This window comes from Rhinoraja longicauda, chromosome 5 (genome assembly GCF_053455715.1).
Source record: "Rhinoraja longicauda isolate Sanriku21f chromosome 5, sRhiLon1.1, whole genome shotgun sequence".
Taxonomy (NCBI): domain Eukaryota; kingdom Metazoa; phylum Chordata; class Chondrichthyes; order Rajiformes; family Arhynchobatidae; genus Rhinoraja; species Rhinoraja longicauda.
The window spans coordinates 85,809,413-85,830,536 of NC_135957.1; the positions used below are offsets into that span (position 1 = coordinate 85,809,413).

The 21,124-nt window shown below is 53.8% G+C and overlaps 1 protein-coding gene across 1 annotated transcript in view; it reads right to left on the reverse strand.

Annotated features, from left to right (window-relative positions):
• slc22a16 (solute carrier family 22 member 16) overlaps positions 1-19,770 on the reverse strand; it is a gene marked incomplete at its 5' end in the record, with an annotated part of 56,441 nt that extends 36,671 nt beyond the window's left edge. Inside the window, 4 exons of the mRNA XM_078399896.1 lie at positions 69-621; positions 9,589-9,706; positions 13,567-14,040; positions 19,691-19,770. Coding sequence (XP_078256022.1) covers positions 69-621; positions 9,589-9,706; positions 13,567-14,040; positions 19,691-19,770 — 1,225 coding nt within the window. The remainder of the gene's footprint in view (positions 1-68; positions 622-9,588; positions 9,707-13,566; positions 14,041-19,690) is intronic.
• Between the last annotated feature and the right edge of the window lie 1,354 nt (positions 19,771-21,124).

The window sequence follows — 21,124 nt, forward strand, 5'->3', positions numbered from 1 at the left end:
GTACTGATTGAGAATGATCAGCCATGATCACATTGAATGGCCTGTGTTGCATGGAGATATGGTCCTACCTGCGAGGAAGAGGTTGAGGTATTCATTTCCGCCCAGGTTGACCGAGCCCAGTGAGCTGACGTAGTAGCCCAGACTGCCCGTGAACCAGACCAGCCAGATGGTGACTGTCCTCTTCACCAGGTTACAGGTGCGGAACAGGTCCAGGATACTAATGTTCCTCCCCTTGGCGGCGCGGTGATTGTTGGTCACTTCCTTGTCGGCCGACTCCTCGGGGCCGTTCATCTGCATGACGGAGAGGTGGCAGGGCATCTTGACACCGTTCCACCGGGCGATCCTGTCGATCAGCTTCTGCACCTCCTCCGTCCTCCCCTTGGCTAGCAGCCACCAGGGCGTCTCGGGCAGCAGCCAGCAGCAGAAGATGAAGGGGACAGTCACCAGGGACAGGATGAGCTGGTAGAGGCGCCAGGACCTCACCAGGAAGCCCACCAAGGCCACCACCATGATGCCAACGGCGAAGTAGGCGTGGACGTGCATGGAGGCCCAGCTGCGGGCCCTCAGCCCAGTGTATTCGGTCACGTAGACGAAGACCACCACCAAGTAGCCACTGGCAACCTGCAGCAGAGAGACGGACAAACATGGAGCAATCCAATCCAGGCCAACAGTCGAGGTGTGTCCCGCAACGGAACAATGGAACACCAGCACCACCAGGGTTGCCAACTTCCTCACTCCCAAATAAGGGACAAAGGGTGACGTCACCGCCCCGCGCCCCACGTCACCTCACCCAGCCAGTGGCCACGTGCTCCCGCTCCACCAATGGCGGCCGCCCGGGCCGGGAGGCGGGTTGCCACGCAACCTCCGTCAGGCGGCGCCCAGGCCTCCGGGCCTACACTGTCCGGGCTTGCAGTGGCCCCCGGGCCTACAGTGTCCAGGCCTACAGTGTCCGGGCCTACAGTGTCTGGGCCTACAGCGGTGTCCGGGCCTACAGTGTCCGGGCCTACAGTGTCCGGCCCTACAGTGTCCGGCCCTACAGTGTCCGGGCCTACAGTGTCCGGCCCTACAGTGTCCGGGCCTACAGGCCCCCCCGGGCCTAATACGGGACAAGGGCGGTCCCGTACGGGACAAGCCAATTTAGCCCAATATACGGGATGTCCCTGCTAATAGGGACAGTTGGCAACCCTGGGCATCACATATATCTTTGCTATTGAGGGAGTGCAGCGTAGGTTCACTGGGTTGATTCCCGGGATGGCAGGACTGACGTATGATGAAAGAATGGGTCGACCGGGCTTGTATTCACTGGAATTTAGAAGGATGAGAGGGGATCTTATCGAAACATATAAAATGTGGAATTCTCTGCCACAGAAGGCCATGGAGACCAAGTCACTGGATGTTTTCAAGAGAGAGTTAGATTTAGCTATTCGGGCTAACGGAGTCAAGGGATGTGGGGAGAAGGCAGGAACGGGGTATTGATTGTTGATGATCAGCCATGATCACATTGAATGGCGGCGCTGGCTCGAAGGGCCGAATGGCCTCCTCCTGAACCTATTTTCTATGTTTCTATGTAAGCATAGCACTGTAAAACTCCATAATAAACAAAAACAATACAAATATATATTCATAGTTATATAGATCTTTATATATATATATATATATGTGTGTATAAATATGTGTATATAGAATAAATGAATGAACAATTAAATATTTTATTGCCACCTGTGGTATGCAAAGAGTTGCCACATAAAGGGCACATACAAAGTTACAAATTACCCCACTCTGGGTCCTCCTTTGTTCTATCCCCCCCCTTATATATACACGTATATCCGTGCGTGCATATGTATTTATATCTATATACTAAAACTCTTGTTTGTTTGTTTGTTTGTTCCTGAACTACAGCCAAAACGGTACACGATAGCGCGACAATTTTAGGCCCACCTTAGTCGCCATTCGCCTGCGGTGTGCAGTGTCAAGTTTTGTTCAAGTTTTGGCTGCAATTCAGGAACATACATATATATATATATATATATATATATATATATATGTCCAAGATGAGATCGCCATTTTGAGATTGCCGTTTTGATTTAATACTTCCGTGTTCATCTTGCGTCACAACGGGAACCCAACGGGTCCACGGGTCGTCTAGTATGTACTATATATATACTATTGTCAACAGTTGGTGTGGACTCGGTGGGCCGAAGGGCTTGTATCCATTCCTGCATCTCCGAGCTAAACTATAACTAAACCAAGGGAAGGTTTGGAGGGTTCTGGACCTAATTTAGGCAAATGGGATGAGCTTAGATGGGGCTTCATGAACTGAATTCTCCATTAGTGCGGGTGTCAGGGGTAACGGGGAGAAGACAGGAGATTGGGGTTGAGAGGGAAAGATAGACCAGCCATGATTGAGTGGCGGAGTAGACTTGATGGGCCGAATGGTTACTCAACACTTCACCTCCCCCTCCCACTCCCACACTGACCTTTCTTTCCTGGGCCTCCTCCATTGTCAGAGTGAGGCCCAGCGCAAATTGGAGGAACAGCACCTCATATTTCGCTCGGGTAGTTTACACCCCAGTGCTATGAACACTGGACTTCTCTAACTTCAAGCAACTTCAATTCTTTCTATTGAGGGCGTGCAGCGTAGATTAACTAGGTTAATTCCCGGAATGGCGGGATTATCAAATGTTGAAAGACTGGAGCGACTAGGCTTGTATACACTGGAATTTAGAAGGATGAGAGGGGATCTTATCGAAACGTATAAGATTATTAAGGGGTTGGACACGTTAGAGGCAGGAAACATGTTCCCAATGTTGGGGGAGTCCAGAACAAGGGGCCACAGTTTAAGAATAAGGGGTAGGCCATTTACAACGGAGATGAGGAAAAACTTTTTCAGTCAGAGAGTTGTGAATCTGTGGAATTCTCTGCCTCAGAAGGCAGTGGAGGCCAATTCTCTGAATGCATTCAAGAGAGAGCTAGATAGAGCTCTTAAGGATAGTGGAGTCAGGGGGTATGGGGAGAAGGCAGGAACGGGGTAGTGATTGAGAATGATCAGCCATGATCACATTGAATGGCGGTGCTGGCTGGAAGGGCCGAATGGCCTCCTCCTGCACCTATTGTCTATTGTCTATAGCCCTTGCTTTCCCTCTCTCTCCATTCCCTCCACTTCCCGATTCTCCGACCAGTCTGCCTGTCTCCGACTAACTTTTATCTCTGTTTGCTTTGTTGTCACCTTCTCCCGACCAACAATGATCTATTCGACATTTCCCTCGATCTCCATCCCCTTTGTCGCGTTTTCACACCTGATACTTCCTGATCTATGCATCTCCTTTTCCCCTGACATCAGGTCTGAAGAAGGGTCTCGGCCCGAAACGTCCCCCATTCCCTCTCTCCAGAGACGCTGCCAGACTAGATGCGGGAAGATTGTTCCCGATGTTGGGGGAGTCCAGAACCAGGGGTCACAGCTTAAGGATAAGGGGGAAGTCTTTTAGGACCGAGATGAGAAAACATTTCTTCACACAGAGAGTGGTGAGTCTGTGGAATTCTCTGCCACTGAAGGTAGTTGAGGCCAGTTCATTGGCTATATTTAAGAGGGAGTTAGATGTGGCCCTTGTGGCTAAAGGGATCAGGGGGTATGGAGAGAAGGCGGGTACAGGTTACTGAGTTGGATGATCAGCCATGATCATATTGAATGGCGGTGCAGGCTCGAAGGGCCGAATGGCCTACTCCTGCACCTCTTGTCTATGTTTCTATGTTTCTATGACCCGCTGAGTTACTCCAGCATTTTGTGCCTGTCTTCAGTTTAAACCAGCATCTGCAGTTCCTTCCTACACCCGATGACTATTACCGGTTTGTAAATGCGTGGGGGGATTTACCCGGCTCGGGTCATCCTTAGCCTGAGGAGCCCTGTTCTTCAAGTCCAACGTCTGAATGGTTACTGTAAAATGAGACATTGATGTCACTGAAGCAAAACCTGTGGGGGACTGCTGCCCAGATATTCCAGTCTAAGGAGCAATCCATAACCACCATCTGTCTCCCTGTTAACTTGCCTCTAACACCACCAGCCTTCTTCAGGAGCCTAGCAACCAGCTCCGACTGACGGGCTTTTGAAAATCCAAAAATAGTACCATTACCACATCTTCCTTGCCTGCTCCTTATACACCATCAGAAAATGTAATAAACCTCCACAAGTATAACTAATAAGTAAAATTCCCTCCTGGCATTTACTAATCCGCCTTTATTATCCCTACCATTTCTTGATCTATTTACAATTCATTCATAACTTGAGTAAAGATAAGACAATAGGCAATAGACAATAGGTGCAAGGAGTTGGCCATTCGGCCCTTCGAGCCAGCCATTTAGAACGGAGATGAGGAAAAACCTTTTTCACTCAGAGAGTTGTGAATCTGTGGAATTCTCTGCCTCTGAAGGCAGTGGAGGCCAATTCTCTGGATACATTCAAGAGAGAGCTAGATAGAGCTCTTAAGGATAGTGGAGTCAGGCGGTATGGGGAGAAGGCAGGAACGGAGAACTGATTGAGAATGATCAGCCATGATCACATTGAATGGCGGTGCTGGCTCGAAGGGCCGAATGGCCTCCTCCTGCACCTATTGTCCATTGTCCATTGTCTATTGTCTAATGTGATCATGGCTGATCAATAAAGGGATTGAAGGCTTAGGGGCCAAGTTTGCGGATGATGCTAAGACAGGGCGGCACGGTAGTGCAGCGGTAGAGTTGCTGCTTTACAGCGAATGCAGCTCCGGAGACTCAGGTTCGATCCTGACTACGGGTGCTGCACTGTAAGGAGTTTGTACGTTCTCCCCGTGACCTGCGTGGGTTTTCTCCGAGATCTTCGGTTTCCTCCCACACTCCAAAGACGTACAGGTATGTAGGTTAATTGGCTGGGTAAATGTAAAAATTGTCCCTAGTGTGTGTAGGATAGTGTTAATGTGCGGGGATCGCTGGGCGGCGCGGACTTGGTGGGCCGAAAAGGCCTGTTTCCGGCTGTGTATATATGATATATGATATGACAGGTGGAGGGGCAGGCAGTGTAGAGAAAGCAGGGACTCTGCAGAAGGACTTGGACGGGTTGGGAGAGTGGGCAGAGAAGTGACAGATAGAATATAGTGTAGCAATGTGTGGAGTCGTGGAATATAGTGTAGCAATGTGCGGAGTCGAGCATTTTGGTAGCAGGAGTAAAGGCGTAGACTATTTTTAAATGGGGAGAGATTCCAGAAGCCGGAGGTGCAGAGGGACTTGGGAATGCTGGTGCAGGATTCCTAAAGAATGCAAACGCAATGCCAGCATTTATTTTGAGAGGGATAGAAAATACAAAACAGGGGTGTAGTGCTGAGGCTCGACAAGGCGCTGGTCAGGCCGCATCTGGAGGACTGTGAGCAGTTTTGGGCCCCACATCTGAGGAAGGATGTGCTGACTCTGGAGAGGGTCCAGAGGAGGTTTACAAGAACGATCCCAGGAACGAGTGGGTTAACATATGTTGAGCGTTTGTCGCACTGGGCCTGTACTCGCTGGAGTTTAGAAGGATGAGGTGGGGACCTCATTGAAACGTACAGAATAGTGAAAGGCTTGGATAGAGTGGATGTGGAGAGGATGTTTCCACCGGTGGGAGAGGCTAGGACTAGAGGCCACAGTCTCAGAATTAAAGGATGTTCCTTTAGGAAGGAGATGAGGAGGAATTTCTTTCGTTAGAGGGTGGTGAATCTGTGGAATTCATTGCCACACACGGCTGTGGAGGCCACAAGTCAGCGGACATTTTTAAGGCGGAGATTGACAGAATCTTGATTAGTGCGGGTGTCAGGGGTTACGGGGAGAAGGCAGGAGAATGGGGTTGAGAGGGAGAGACAGATCAGCCGTGATTGAATGGCGGGGTAGAGTTGATGGTCCGAATGGCCTCATTCTGCTCCTTGAACTTATAAATATTATTACTGCCACTGAGTGGCCACTGACCTTCGGCCACCAGTTCACACTAGTTCTGTGTTGTCCCACTTTCTCATCCTATGGGGAGAAGGCAGGAACGGGGTACTGATTGAGAATAGACAATAGACAATAGGTTCAGGAGGAGGCCATTCGGCCCTTCGAGCCAGCACCGCCATGCAATGTGATCATGGCTGATCATTCTCAATCAGTACCCCGTTCCTGCCTTCTCCCCATACCCCCTGACTCCGCTATCCTTAAGAGCTCTTTCTAGCTCCCTCTTGAATGTATTCATAGAATTGGCCTCCACTGCCTTCTGAGGCAGAGAATTCCACAGATTCACAACTCTCTGACTAAAAAAGTTTTTCCTCATCTCTGTTCTAAATGGCCTACCCCTTATTCTTAAACTGTGGCCCCTGGTTCTGGACTCCCCCAACATTGGGAACATGTTTCCTGCCTCTAACGTGTCCAACCCTTTAATAATCTTATACGTTTCGATAAGATCCCCTCTCATCCTTCTAAATTCCAGTGTATACAAACCTAGTCGCTCCAGTCTTTCAACATATGACAGTCCCGCCATTCCGGGAATTAACCTAGTAAACCTACGCTGCACGCCCTCAATAGCAAGAATATCCTTCCTCAAATTTGGAGACCAAAACTGCACCCAGTACTCCAGGTGCGGTCTCACTAGGGCCCTGTACAACTGCAGAAGGACCTCTTTGCTCCTATACTCAACTCCTCTTGTTATGAAGGCCATGATCACATTGAATGGCGGTGCTGGCTTGAAGGGCTGAATGGCTTCCTCCTGCACCTGTTAGCTAGATAGAGCTCTTAAGGATAGCGGAGTCAGGGGGTATGGGGAGAAGGCAGGAACGGGGTACTGATTGAGAATGATCAGCCATAATCACATTGAATGGCGGTGCTGTCTCGAAGGGCCGACCTATTGTCTACTGTCTATTGTCTATCCACTCCCAACACACACTGGAGGCAATTTACAGAAGGCAATAAACCTACACCCCCGCGAGTCATCGCGGGTGTGGGAAGTAGCCGGAACACCTGGAGGAAACCCACGTGGTCCGGGTCTGTGGTGCCGTGAGGCAGTAGCTCTACCAGCTGCACCACTCTGTTTAGTTTAGTTTAATGAAACAGGCCCTTTTGGCCCACCGAGTCTACGCTGACCATCGATCCCTGCACACTAGCACTGACCTACACAGGATAGTCCCGGCGACAACTTTACGTGCGGAAACAGGCCCTTGGGCCCACACCGACCAGCGATCCCCGCACATTAACACTGTCCTACACCCGCTAGGGCCAGAGACTGCGTCTCTGTGTCTCTGTGTCTCTGTGACTCTATGACTCTGTGTCTCTGTGACTCTATGACTCTGTGTCTCTGTGACTCTATGACTCTGTGTCTCTGTGTCTCTGTGTCTCTGTGTGTCTCTGTGTCCCCGTGTCCCCGTGTCTCTGTGTCCCCGTGTCCCCGTGTCTCTGTGTCCCCGTGTCCCCGTGTCCCCGTGTCTCTGTGTCTCTGTGTCTCTGTGTCTCTGTGATACTCTGTGTCTCTGTGTGTCTCTGTGTCCCCGTGTCTCCGTGTCTCCGTGACTCTGTGACTCTGTGACTCTGTGTCTCTGTGTCTTTGTGACTCTGTGACTCTGTGTCTCTGTGTCTCTGTGTCTCTGTGTCTCTGTGTCTCTGTGTCTCTGTGTCTCTGTGTCTCTGTGTCTCTGTGTCTCTGTGTCTCTGTGTCTCTGTGTCTCCGTGTCTCTGTGTCTCTGTGTCTCTGTGTCCCTGTGTCTCTGTGTCTCTGTGTCTCTGTGTCTCTGTGTCCCTGTGTCTCTGTGTCTCCGTGTCTCCGTGTCTCCGTGTCTCTGTGTCCCTGTGTCTCTGTGTCTCCGTGTCTCCGTGTCTCTGTGTCTCTGTGTCCCTGTGTCTCTGTGTCTCTGTGTCTCTGTGTCCCTGTGTCTCTGTGTCTCTGTGTCCCTGTGTCTTTGTGTCTCTGTGTCTCTGTGTCTCTGTGTCTCTGTGTCCCTGTGTCTCTGTGTCTCTGTGTCTCTGTGTCTCTGTGTCTCCGTGTCTCTGTGTCTCTGTGTCTCTGTGTCCCTGTGTCTTTGTGTCTCTGTGTCTCTGTGTCTCTGTGTCCCTGTGTCTCTGTGTCTCTGTGTCTCCGTGTCTCTGTGTCTCTGTGTCTCTGTGTCCCTGTGTCTCTGTGTCTCTGTGTCTCTGTGTCTCTGTGTCTCTGTGTCTCTGTGTCCCTGTGTCTCTGTGACTGTGTCTCTGTGTCTCTGTGTCTCTGTGTCTCTGTGTCTCTGTGACTGTGTCTCTGTGTCTCCGTGTCTCTGTGTCTCTGTGTCCCTGTGTCTCTGTGTCTCCGTGTCTCCGTGTCTCTGTGTCTCTGTGTCCCTGTGTCTCTGTGTCTCTGTGTCTCTGTGTCTCTGTGTCTCTGTGTCTCTGTGTCTCTGTGTCTCTGTGTCTCTGTGACTGTGTCTCTGTGTCTCTGTGTCTCTGTGTCTCTGTGTCTCTGTGTCTCTGTGTCTCTGTGACTGTGTCTCTGTGTCTCCGTGTCTCTGTGTCTCTGTGTCTCTGTGTCCCTGTGTCTCTGTGTCTCTGTGTCTCTGTGTCTCTGTGTCTCTGTGTCTCTGTGTCCCTGTGTCTCTGTGTCTCTGTGTCTCTGTGTCTCTGTGTCTCTGTGTCTCTGTGACTGTGTCTCTGTGTCTCTGTGTCTCTGTGTCTCTGTGTCTCTGTGTCTCTGTGTCTCTGTGTCTCTGTGTCTCTGTGTCTCTGTGTCTCTGTGTCTCTGTGTCTCTGTGTCTCTGTGTCTCTGTGTCTCTGTGACTGTGTCTCTGTGACTCTGTGTCTCTGTGTCTCTGTGTCTCTGTGTCTCTGTGTCTCTGTGTCTCTGTGTCTCTGTGACTGTGTCTCTGTGTCTCTGTGTCTCTGTGTCTCTGTGTCTCTGTGACTGTGTCTCTGTGTCTCTGTGTCTCTGTGTCCCTGTGTCTCTGTGTCTCTGTGTCCCTGTGTCTCTGTGTCTCTGTGTCTCTGTGTCTCTGTGTCCCTGTGTCTCTGTGTCTCTGTGACTGTGTCTCTGTGTCTCCGTGTCTCTGTGTCTCTGTGTCCCTGTGTCTCTGTGTCTCCGTGTCTCCGTGTCTCTGTGTCTCTGTGTCCCTGTGTCTCTGTGTCTCTGTGTCTCTGTGTCCCTGTGTCTCTGTGTCTCTGTGTCTCTGTGTCTCTGTGTCCCTGTGTCTCTGTGTCTCTGTGTCCCTGTGTCTCTGTGTCCCTGTGTCTCTGTGTCTCTGTGTCTCTGTGTCTCTGTGTCTCTGTGTCTCTGTGTCTCTGTGTCTCTGTGTCCCTGTGTCTCTGTGTCTCTGTGTCTCTGTGTCTCTGTGTCTCTGTGTCTCTGTGACTGTGTCTCTGTGTCTCTGTGTCTCTGTGTCTCTGTGTCTCTGTGTCTCTGTGTCTCTGTGTCCCTGTGTCTCTGTGTCTCTGTGTCCCTGTGTCTCTGTGTCCCTGTGTCTCTGTGACTGTGTCTCTGTGTCTCTGTGTCTCTGTGTCTCTGTGTCTCTGTGACTGTGTCTCTGTGTCTCTGTGACTCTGTGTCTCTGTGTCTCTGTGTCCCTGTGTCTCTGTGTCCCTGTGACTCTGTGCGGGATAGTTTGTACATACCAGGGCCAGTAGGAATCGAACAATGATGAAGCTGTAATAATCGTTGGTGAATGCGACAGCAACTCCAAACACAAACTGAGAGACACTGGTGAACCACAGTATCGATCTCCGACCCAGTCTAGACAAGTTCGAAGAAAAGAGGTTGAGAATAAGAGACTTCCAATATCTAAGACTTCATCGAAACACACAGTTCAACCACCGATTTTCCAGCAACCTCCTTTGATCCGGACAAAATCACGGGAGCGCCCTTGGAAACCCCCCCCCCCCCGAATACGTGGGGCCTAGACCGGGTGAGGCAGTCGATCTCGGCCTCATCGGGACTTCCGTGGATGGAATCTGCCCGCTACCGCCTGGACTCTGGAACTCCGGCCCAGCCAGAGACAACAGATACGTTCCCATCTCTGGCTAACCCAGGCCGACTTTGCTGGCCGGCATCTCGGCCCCTGGACGGAACGTTCCGGTGCCGTTGGACTCTCAGAAACCGTGATCTCTGTTGGCCCGGTGACACGGATCATCCGCAAACGCTCTGGAACCGAGTGCTGGAAACTCTGTGGTCAACGTTGTTGTTGTTGCTGTTGCTGTTGTTGTTGTTGTTGTTGTTGTTGTTGTTGTTGTTGTTCGTCCTTCGGGTTGGAAGATGACCATGACTTAACTTCCAGTTGGAGGATTGGTGACTGTGGGTCCGGAAGTGACTGGTGAGGCCAATCCGTTGAGTATAGGAGCAAAGAGGTCCTTCTGCAGTTGTACAGGGCCCTAGTGAGACTGCACCTGGAGTACTGTGTGCAGTTGTACAGGGCCCTAGTGAGACCGCACCTGGAGTACTGTGTGCAGTTGTACAGGGCCCTAGTGAGACCGCACCTGGAGTACTGTGTGCAGTTGTACAGGGCCCTAGTGAGACCGCACCTGGAGTACTGTGTGCAGTTTTGGTCTCCAAATTTGAGGAAGGATATTCTTGCTATTGAGGGCGTGCAGCGTAGGTTCACTAGGTTAATTCCCGGAATGGCGGGACTGTCGTATGTTGAAAGACTGGAGCTACTAGGCTTGTATATACTGGAATTTAGAAGGATGAGAGGGGGTCTTATCGAAACGTATAAGATTATTAAGGGGTTGGACACGTTAGAGGCAGGAAACATGTTCCCAATGTTGGGGGAGTCCAGAACAAGGGGCCACAATTTAAGAATAAGGGGAAGGCCATTTAGAACTGAGATGAGGAAAAACTTTTTCAGTCAGAGAGTTGTGAATCTGTGGAATTCTCTGCCTCAGAAGGCAGTGGAGGCCAATTCTCTGAATGCATTCAAGAGAGAGCTGGATAGAGCTCTTAAGGATAGCGGAGTCAGGGGGTATGGGGAGAAGGCAGGAACGGGGTACTGATTGAGAATGATCAGCCATGATCACATTGAATGGCGGTGCTGGCTCGAAGGGCCGAATGGCCTCCTCCTGCACCTATTGTCTATTGGAAGGCACGCCCACACGTAGGACACAAGTGGATGGGTGCTGCAGTGGAAGTGGAGGTAGCCCGGGCCTTGCGCGCGGTGCGTTTCCTCTGGGCCTCTGCAGTGCGTCCGTTCTCTGCTGCACGGGCTCCTGTGGTGAGCTTGCTACGCCAGGTTGGACGGTCCACAGCAAGAGACTCCCAAGTGCTGAGGTTGATGTCCAAGTCTTTGAGGGACACATTGAGGCAGTCCTTAAACCGTTCCTTCTGTCCTCCTACTGAGCGCTTGCCACTGAAACGTAAGACTGCGCAGATTCACGAATAGTCATTAGCTCAGAAAATGAGTACTTATCATATTTAAGGACACAAAGTACTGGCGTACCGCGCCAGAGACCTGGGTTCGATCCCGACCAGGGGCGCTGTCAGCGTGGGGTTTGTACGTTCTTCCCGTGTCCTGCGTGGGTTTTCTCCGGGCGCTCCGGTTTGCTCCCACACTCCAAAGACGTGCGGGTTTGCAAGTTAACTGGCTTGGTTTAAATGTTAAAGGTGAAATGATTATGTCTCTGGTGCCAGTAGGGTAGAGTAGTGTCAATGTGCAGGGATCTCTGGTCGGTGGACAAGAGGTCTTGTTTCTCTCTCATAAAACGAAACTAAACTAAACTCAGCGGGTCAGGCAGCATCTGTGGAGAACATGGATAGGTGTTGTTTCACAGAGTGCTGGAGTAACTCAGCGGGTCAGGCAGCATCTGTGGAGAACATGGATACGTGACGTTTCACAGAGTGCTGGAGTAACTCAGCGGGTCAGGCAGCATCTGTGGAGAACATGGATAGGTGTACATTGATTCACGAATAGTGAGCGGCTTGGATAGAGTGGATGTAGAGAGGATGTTTCCACCAGTGGGAGAGTCTAGGACCAGAGGGCACAGCCTCAGAATTAAAGGACGTTCCTTTAGGAAGGAGATGAGGAGGAATTTCTTTAGTCAGAGGGCAGTGAATAGACAATAGACAATAGACAATAGACAATAGGTGCAGGAGGTGGCCATTCGACCCTTCGAGCCAGCACCGTCATTCAATGTGATCATGGCTGATTATTCTCAATCAGTACCCCGTTCCTGCCTTCTCCCCATACCCCCCTGACTCAGCTATCTTTAAGAGCTCTATTTGGCTCTATCTAGCTCTATCTAGAATCTGTGGAATTCTTTGCTGTGGTGGCCATGTCAATGGTTATTTTTAAAGTGGACATTGATAGATTCTTGGTTAGTGCCATGATAGATCAGCCATGACCGAACTGTGGACTAGACTTGATGGGCCGAATGGTCTAATTCTGCTGCTATCCTAGAAACATAGAAACATGGAAAATAGGTGCAGGAAGTGGCCATTCGGCCCTTCGAGCCAGCACCGCCATTCATTGTCATCATGGCTGATCGTCCATAATCAGTAACCCGTGCCTGCCTTCTCAAAAAAAAACCTTGATTCCACTAGCCCCTAGACCTCTATCTAACTCCCTCTTAAATCCATCCAGTGATTTGCCCTCCACTGTCCTCTGTGGCAGAGAATTCCACACATTCACAACTCTCTGGGTGAAAAAGTTCCTTCTCACCTCAGTTTTAAATGGCCTCCCCTTTATTCTTAGACTGTGGCCCCTGGTTCTGGACTCCCCCAACATTGGGAGAGCTCATCACTTCATAAGTTCATCACTAATGAACTTATGAACATGGACAGGTGACATTTCGGTTCAGGACTGTTCCTCAGACTGAAACGTCACCACCCTCTGACGAGAGAAATTCCTCCTCCCTCTCCCCTGACTCTCAGTCTGCAGAAGGGTCTCGACCCGAAACGTCACCCATTCCTTCTCTCCCGAGATGCTGCCTGACCTGCTGAGTTACTCCAGCATTTAGTGTCTCCCTTCAGTGTTAAACTCAAGCTCAGTTTGTTTTATGTGGGGGGGGGGGGGGGGGGGGGGGGGGGGAGGGGGAGGAATTGGGGGAGACTTTTTTCCAATCTCTTACCTCGACGGAGATGTGATGTTTCTCCGTGTCGTATCTCCGTCCCCACTGCGGCCTAACATCGAGGAGTTGGCGGCCTTTCCTTGGCGCTTCGTGCCGCGGGCGCGGCGCGGACTTTAACATCGTGGAGCTGCGATCCTTTGCCGGGGATCGACTGCGGAGAGCTCCAACCGCGGGGCCTGTGGACTTTGACACCGTGAAGGCCGCGGTCTCTGGTGAGAAGAGGCCGACTCGGGAGCTCCACGCCGCGGAGAGAGTTTCCACCGTCCCGACGCGGGGAGTTTCGATCGCCCCGACGCGAGGGCCTCGGACAGTCGGCAGCGGCGAAGGCGGACGGTTCAACAGCCCCGACCGCGGGTGAACAAAGAGGAAGGTGATTGAACTTTATCACCTTCCATCACAGTGAGGAATGTGGAATCCACTGGGGTGGATGTTCATGTTAAATTGTATTTGATTTGGCTGTGCGATAACTCAAATTTCGCTGTACGTGGCTTAATTGGTGCACGTAACAATTAAATTGCATCTTGACTCTTGACTCACCGGTCTGCAATATCTCCAAAGGCCACGGCTCCCAGCAGGACTCCAAGCATGAAGATGGGCTGGGTGAGTTGGGCCAGCCAGGCTCGGTCACACACCAGGTCCCACTCAGTCACGATGCTGTCGGTGATGTGGCTGCGGTCGTAGACGTAGCCGTCCAGGCAGGGGGACCGCGACCGGTTTCCCCCGAAGGCGTGGGTCAGCCCCGAGTCGCCCAGGCGCTTGTAGAGGGCGCACTGCTCTGCCTCCCACACCTCCCCGTTGTCCAGCCGGCCCACCAGCCGCTGCGATCCCGGCACCCACAGCCGCCACAGGGCCTCGGGGTCGCCCGTCGCGTTGCCCACGAGGATGGCGGTCACGTTGCCCGGCAGCTTGCACACAAACTCCGGCGTGGTGGCGAGGAACACGGACGCCAGGTAATGGATTCCGCATGCTATAGTCTGCAGGTTGACCACGAAATACACGGTGGCCTGGAACCTGCAAAACACGACGACAAGAGACCGCTGTTTACAATCGGTGAATTAGTACCATGCGTTTGGTTTAGAGACGCAGCGAGCGCAGAAACAGGCCCTTCGGCCCACCGCGTCCGCGCCGCCCAGCGATCCCCGCACACTAACGCCATCCTACACGCACCAGGGACCATTAGGTCTCCTAATCCGAGGAAGGACGTCCTTGCTATTGAGGCAGCGCAGCGTAGGTTCACCAGGTTGATCCCCGGGATGGCGGGGCTGTCGTACGAGGAAAGATTGGAAAGACTGGGCTTGTATTCACTGGAGTTTAGAAGGATGAGATGGGACCTTATAGAGATGTATAAAATTATAAAAGGACTGGACAAGCTAGATGCAGGAAAAATGTTCCCAATGTTGGGGGAGTCCAGAACCAGGGGCCACAAAGTCTAAGAATGAAGGGGAGGCCATTTAAAACTGAGGTGAGAAGAAACTTTTTCACCCAGAGAGTTGTGAATTTGTGGAATTCTCTGCCACAGAGGGCAGTGGAGGGCAAATCACTGGATGGATTTAGGAGAGAGTTAGATAGAGCTCTAGGGGCTAGTGGAATCAAGGGATATGGGGAGAAGGCAGGCACGGGTTACTGATTGTGGATGATCAGCCATGATCACAATGAATGGCGGGGCAGACTCGAAGGGCCGAATGGCCTCCTCCTGCACCTATTTGCTATGTTTCTATGTTTCTAATTTACACATACACCAAGCCAATTAACCTACAAACCTACTCCAGCATTTTGTGAATAAATCGATTTGTACCAGCATCTGCAGTTATTTTCTTATATTATTTAACCTACAAACCTGCGCGTCTTTGGAATGTGGGACGAAACCGGAGCACCCGGAGAAAACCCACGCAGGTCACGGGGAGAAGGTGCAAACTCCGTACAGACAGCGCCCGTAGTCGGGATGGAACCCGGGTCTCTGACGCTGTGAGGCAGCAACTCTACCACTGCGCCACCGTGCCGCCCATTAAAGGATACAACGTGGAAACAGGCCCTTCAGCCCACCAAGCCCATACTGACCACCATCCACCCGCTCACATTAGCTCTACGTTTTCCAACGTTCACATCCACTCCTTCCACTCTCAGTGCAATTAACAGAGGCTCTTAGGGGGGGTTGGTTACGGATGTAAAAGAAGCAGAAGGCATCGATGCATGATGGCACGGTGGCGCAGCGGTAGAGTTGCTGACTCACAGCGCCAGAGACCCGGGTTCCATCCCGACTACGGGCGCCATCTGTACGGAGTTTGTACGTTCTCCCCGTGACCCGCGTGGGTTTTCCCCAAGATCTTCGGTTTCCTCCCACACTCCAAAGACGTGCAGGTTCGTAGGTAAATTGGCTGGGTGTATGTGTAACATTGTCCCTGGTGTGTGTAGGTAGTGTTAGTGTGCGGGGATCGCTGGGCGGCGCCGACCCGGTGGGCAACTCTACCGCTGCGTCACCGTGCCTCCAGCGCCTATCAATCATGACATACTTCTTAATCGCAACACACACACACACACACACACACACACACACCCACACACCCCACACACACACACACACTCCACATGCACACCACACACACACACACACACACACCCCACACACACCCCACACACACACACACACACACACACACCACCCACACCCCACACACACACACACACACACCCCACACACACACACACCACACACCCCACACACACCCCACACACACCCCACACACACACACACACACACCCCACACACACACACACCCCACACACACACACACACCACACACACACACACCCCACACACACACACACACACACACACCCCACACACACCCCACACACACCCCACACACACCCCACACACACCCCACACACACACACACCCCACACACACACACACCCCACACACACACACACACACACACACACCCCACACACACACACACCACACACACACCCCACACACACACACACACTCCACATGCACACCACACACACACACACACACCCCACACACACCCCACACACACACACACACACACACACACACACCCCACACACACACACACTCCACATGCACACCACACACCCCACACACACCCCACACACACCCCACACACACACACACCCCACACACACACACACCCCACACACACACACACCCCACACACACACACACACACACACACCCCACACACACACACACACACACACACACACCCCACACACACACACCACACACACACACACACACACACACACCCCACACACACACACACCCCACACACACACACACCCCACACACACACACACACACACACACACCCCACACACACACACCACACACACACACACACACACACACACACCCCACACACACACACACCACACACACACACACACACACACCCCACACACACACACACACCCCACACACACACACACCACACACACACACACACACACACACACACACACACACCCCACACACACACACACACCCCACACACACACACACCACACACACACACACACACACACACACCCCACACACACACACACACACACCCCACACACACACACACACACACACACACACACACACCACACACACACACACACACACACACACACCACACACACACACCCCACACACACACACACCCCACACACACACACCCCACACCCCACACACACACACCCCACACCCCACACACACACCACACACACACACACACACACACACACACACACACACACACACACACACACACACACACCACACACACACACACACACCCCACACACACACCCCACACACACACCCCACACACACACACCCCACACACACACACACCCCACACACACACACACACACCCCACACACACACAATTTTGCCAAAGTCAATTAACCTACAAACCTGCACGTCTGTGGAGTGCGGGATGAAACTGTGGAAAGCGGAATGGGGGAGAGGGGAAGGGGAGAGGGGAAGGGGGAGAGGAGAAGAGGGGAGAGGGGAAGGGGGGAGAGGGGAGAGAGGGGAAGGGGAGAGAGGGGAAGGAGAGAGGGGAAGGGGGGAGAGGGGAAGGGGGAGGGGAAGGGGAAGGGGGGAGGGGAAGGGGGGGAGGGGAAGGGGAAGGGGGGAGGGGAAGGGGAGAGGGGAAGGGGAGAGAGGGGAAGGGGAGAGGGGAAGGGGAGAGGGGAAGGGGAGAGGGGAAGGGGGGGAGGGGAAGGGGGGGGAGGGGAAGGGGAGAGGGGAAGGGGGAGAGGGGAAGGGGGGAGAGGGGAAGGGGAGAGGGGAAGGGGAGAGGGGAAGGGGGGGAGGAGAAGGGGAGAGGGGAAGGGGGGAGAGGGGAAGGGGAGAGGGGAAGGGGGGAGAGGGGAAGGGGAGAGGGGAAGGGGAAGGGGGGAGGGGAAGGGGAGAGGGGAAGGGGAGAGGGGAAGGGGAGAGGGGAAGGGGAGAGGGGAAGGGGGGAGAGGGGAAGGGGAGAGGGGAAGGGGGGAGGGGAAGGGGGAGGGGAAGGGGAGAGGGGAAGGGGGGGGGAGAAGGGGAGAGGGGAAGGGGGAGAGGGGAAGGGGAGAGGGGAAGGGGGGAGAGGGGAAGGGGGAGAGGGGAAGGGGGGGAGGGGAAGGGGAGAGGGGAAGGGGGGGAGGGGAAGGGGAGAGGGGAAGGGGGAGGGGAAGGGGGGGAGGGGAAGGGGAGAAGGGGAAGGGGAGAGGGGAAGGGGGAGAGGGGAAGGGGGAGGGGAAGGGGGGAGAGGGGAAGGGGGGAGAGGGGAAGGGGAGAGGGGAAGGGGGAGAGGGGAAGGGGGGAGAGGGGAAGGGGGGAGAGGGGAAGGGGGAGAGGGGAAGGGGGGGAGGGGAAGGGGAAAGGGGGAGAGGGGAAGGGGGGAGAGGGGAAGGGGAAAGGGGGAGAGGGGAAGGGGAGAGGGGAAGGGGGGAGGGGAAGGGGGGAGGGGAAGAGGGGAGGGGAAGAGGGGAGAGGGGAAGGGGAGGAGGGGAAGAGGGGAGAGGGGAAGGGGGAGAGGGAAGGGGGGAGAGGGGATGGGGGAGAGGGGAAGGGGGAGAGGGGAAGGGGAGAGGGAAGGGGGGAGAGGGGAAGGGGGGAGAGGGGAAGGGGGAGTGGGGAAGGGGGAGTGGGGAAGGGGGAAGGGGAGAGGGGAAGGGGGGAGAGGGGAAGGGGAGAGGGGAAGGGGAGAGGGGAAGGGGAGAGGGGAAGGGGAGAGGGGAAGGGGGGGAGGGGAAGGGGGAGAGGGGAAGGGGGAGAGGGGAAGGGGGAGAGGGGAAGGGGGGGAGGGGAAGGGGGAGAGGGGAAGGGGGAGAGGGGAAGGGGGAGAGGGGAAGGGGGGGGGAGGGGAAGGGGGGAGAGGGGAAGGGGAGAGGGGAAGGGGGAGAGGGGAAGGGGGGAGAGGGGAAGGGGAAGGGGAGAGGGGAAGGGGGAGAGGGGAAGGGGGAGAGGGGAAGGGGGGAGAGGGGAAGGGGGAGAGGGGGAAGGGAGAGGGGAAGGGGAGAGGGGAAGGGGAGAGGGGAAGGGGGGAGGGGAAGGGGGAAGGGGAGAGGAGAAGGGGGAGAGGGGAAGGGGGGAGAGGGGAAGGGTGAGAGGGGAAGGGGGAGAGGGGAAGGGGGGAGAGGGGAAGGGGGGGGAGGGGAAGGGGGAGAGGGGAAGGGGGGGAGGGGAAGGGGGAGGGGGAAGGGGGAGAGGGGAAGGGGGAGAGGGGGAAGGGGAGAGGGGAAGGGGAGAGGGGAGGGGGGAGGGGGGGAAGGGGAGGGGAAGGGGGAGAGGGGAAGGGGAGAGGGGAAGGGGAGAGGGGAAGGGAGAGGGGAAGGGGGGAGAGGGGAAGGGGGGGAGAGAGGGAAGGGGGAGTGGGGTAGGGGGGAGAGGGGGAAGGGGGGAGAGGGGAGGGGGAAGGGGAGAGGAGAAGGGGGGAGAGGGGAAGGGGGGGGAGGGGAAGGGGCGAGAGGGGAGGGGGGAGAGGGGAGAGGGGGGAAGGGGGAGAGGGGGAAGGGGGGAGAGGGGAAGGGGGGAGAGGGGAAGGGGAGAGGGGAAGGGGGGAGAGGGGAAGGGGAGAGAGGGGAAGGGGGGAGAGGGGAAGGGGGGAGAGGGGAAGGGGAGAGGGGAAGGGGGGAGAGGGGGAAGGGGAAAGGGGGAGAGGGGAAGGGGGGAGAGGGGAAGGGGAGAGGGGAAGGGGGAGAGGGGGCTGGATGAAGGGGGAGGGGGGAAGGGGGGAGGAGAGGGTGCTGCACCAATGCAGGAGAGGTTTGGGCCCAATGGGTCTTCTTGGTCTGGTGACTTCTATAACTCCTACCAGGTCTCTCCTCGACCTCCAGCGTTCCAGGGAAAACACTCCAAGTCCGTCCAAACTCCCTTCGTATCTCGCACCCTCTAATCCAGCAGCATGCCAGCACCGCTAACGTTTACAATCCAGATACATTTTACTAAAGCTCTTGACCAATTGCATCAAATAAACCGAGCTCCGAGATGAGATTATCTCTGGAATTCAAATCATCTGCAGTTTGCAGCGCGGTCGCTGGCAAAGACTTTGAGCCAATTTCCCCTCTAAATTTGTTTCTTTTTTCAATGACATCGAGATCTCGGGGAGGGGGGGGAGACACCAAAACGCAAAGCTGTGCTGTGCTGTTACTTGCCTTCCGAAGTGGCCAAGTTTGTCAAAGACTTTCTCCAGAGTTTGTGGGGCATGGAGATGAGAGGCACTTGCAGTCCAGCCTGTTCAGAGAGAGAGAGAGAGAGAGAGAGAGAGAGAGAGTGAGAGAGAATTTAAAGTAGGAAAGGTAATGGGAGACTTGGCATGTGAATAAATAGGCGATGCTCCTCCCACAGCCCGACACAGGGAAAATACACACTGGACAGGCCAGCGGAATAAACCTTGCACTCACCTTCTCTCACCGCTCAATCTTAAAGCAGCCGATTGATAATAAAATATTAATGTCGAAGATAAATGCAAAATGCTGGAGTTGCTCAGCAGGATAGGCAGTGTCTCTGGAGAGAAGGAATGGGCGGCGTTTCGGGTCGAGACCCTTAAGAGTGATCGAGATATAGAATGATACACCGTAGAAAATTTGAAAGAGAGTTAGATCGAGCTCTAGGGGCTAGTGGAATCAAGGGGTATGGGGAGAAGGCAGGCACGGGGTTACTGATTGTGGGATGATCAGAGACTGGAGCGACTAGGCTTGTATACACTGGAATTTAGAAGGATGAGAGGAGATCTTATCGAAACGTATAAGATTATTAAGAGGTTGGACACGTTAGAGGCAGGAAACATGTTCCCAATGTTGGGGGAGTCCAGAACCAGGGGCCACAGTTTAAGAATAAGGGGTAGGACATTTAGAACTGAGATGAGGAAAAACCTTTTCAGTCAGAGAGTTGTGAATCTGTGGAATTCTCTGCCTCAGAAGGCAGTGGAGGCCAATTCTCTGAATGCATTCAAGAGAGAGCTAGATAGAGCTCTTAAGGATAGCGGAGTCAGGGGGTATGGGGAGAAGGCAGGAACGGGGGTACTGATTGAGAATGATCAGCCATGATCACATTGAATGGCGGTGCTGGCTCGAAGGTGCCGAATGGCCTCCTCCTGCACCTATTTCCTATGTTTTCTAAACAGGCCCTTCGGCCCAACTTGCCCACACCGGCCAACACATGTCCCAGCTACACTGGTCCCGCCAGCCTGCGTTTGGCCCATATCTCTCTAAACCCGTCTAACTGTTTCTTAAACGTTGCGATAGTCCCAGCCTCAACTACCTCCTCCTCCGGCAGCTCGTTCCATACACCCACCACCCTCTCTCTGTGCGAAGGGCCACAGGCTGGCTGTAAGTCAGGGGAGTGGGAGGCACAGAGGTGTGGAAGGGTAAGGTGTGAAACTGACAAATCACAGGAGTCGAAGTTCAAGGCAAATGTAGAATCGCTGGTCAATCTTGGAGAAGGCGACAACTTAGCATACAATGTCAAATGTAATCTAGGACAGTCAGACTGGTCGGAGAACTACGATGGGGGACAATAGACAATAGGTGCAGGAGGAGGCCATTTGGCCCTTCGAGCCAGCACCACCATTCAATGTGATCATGGCT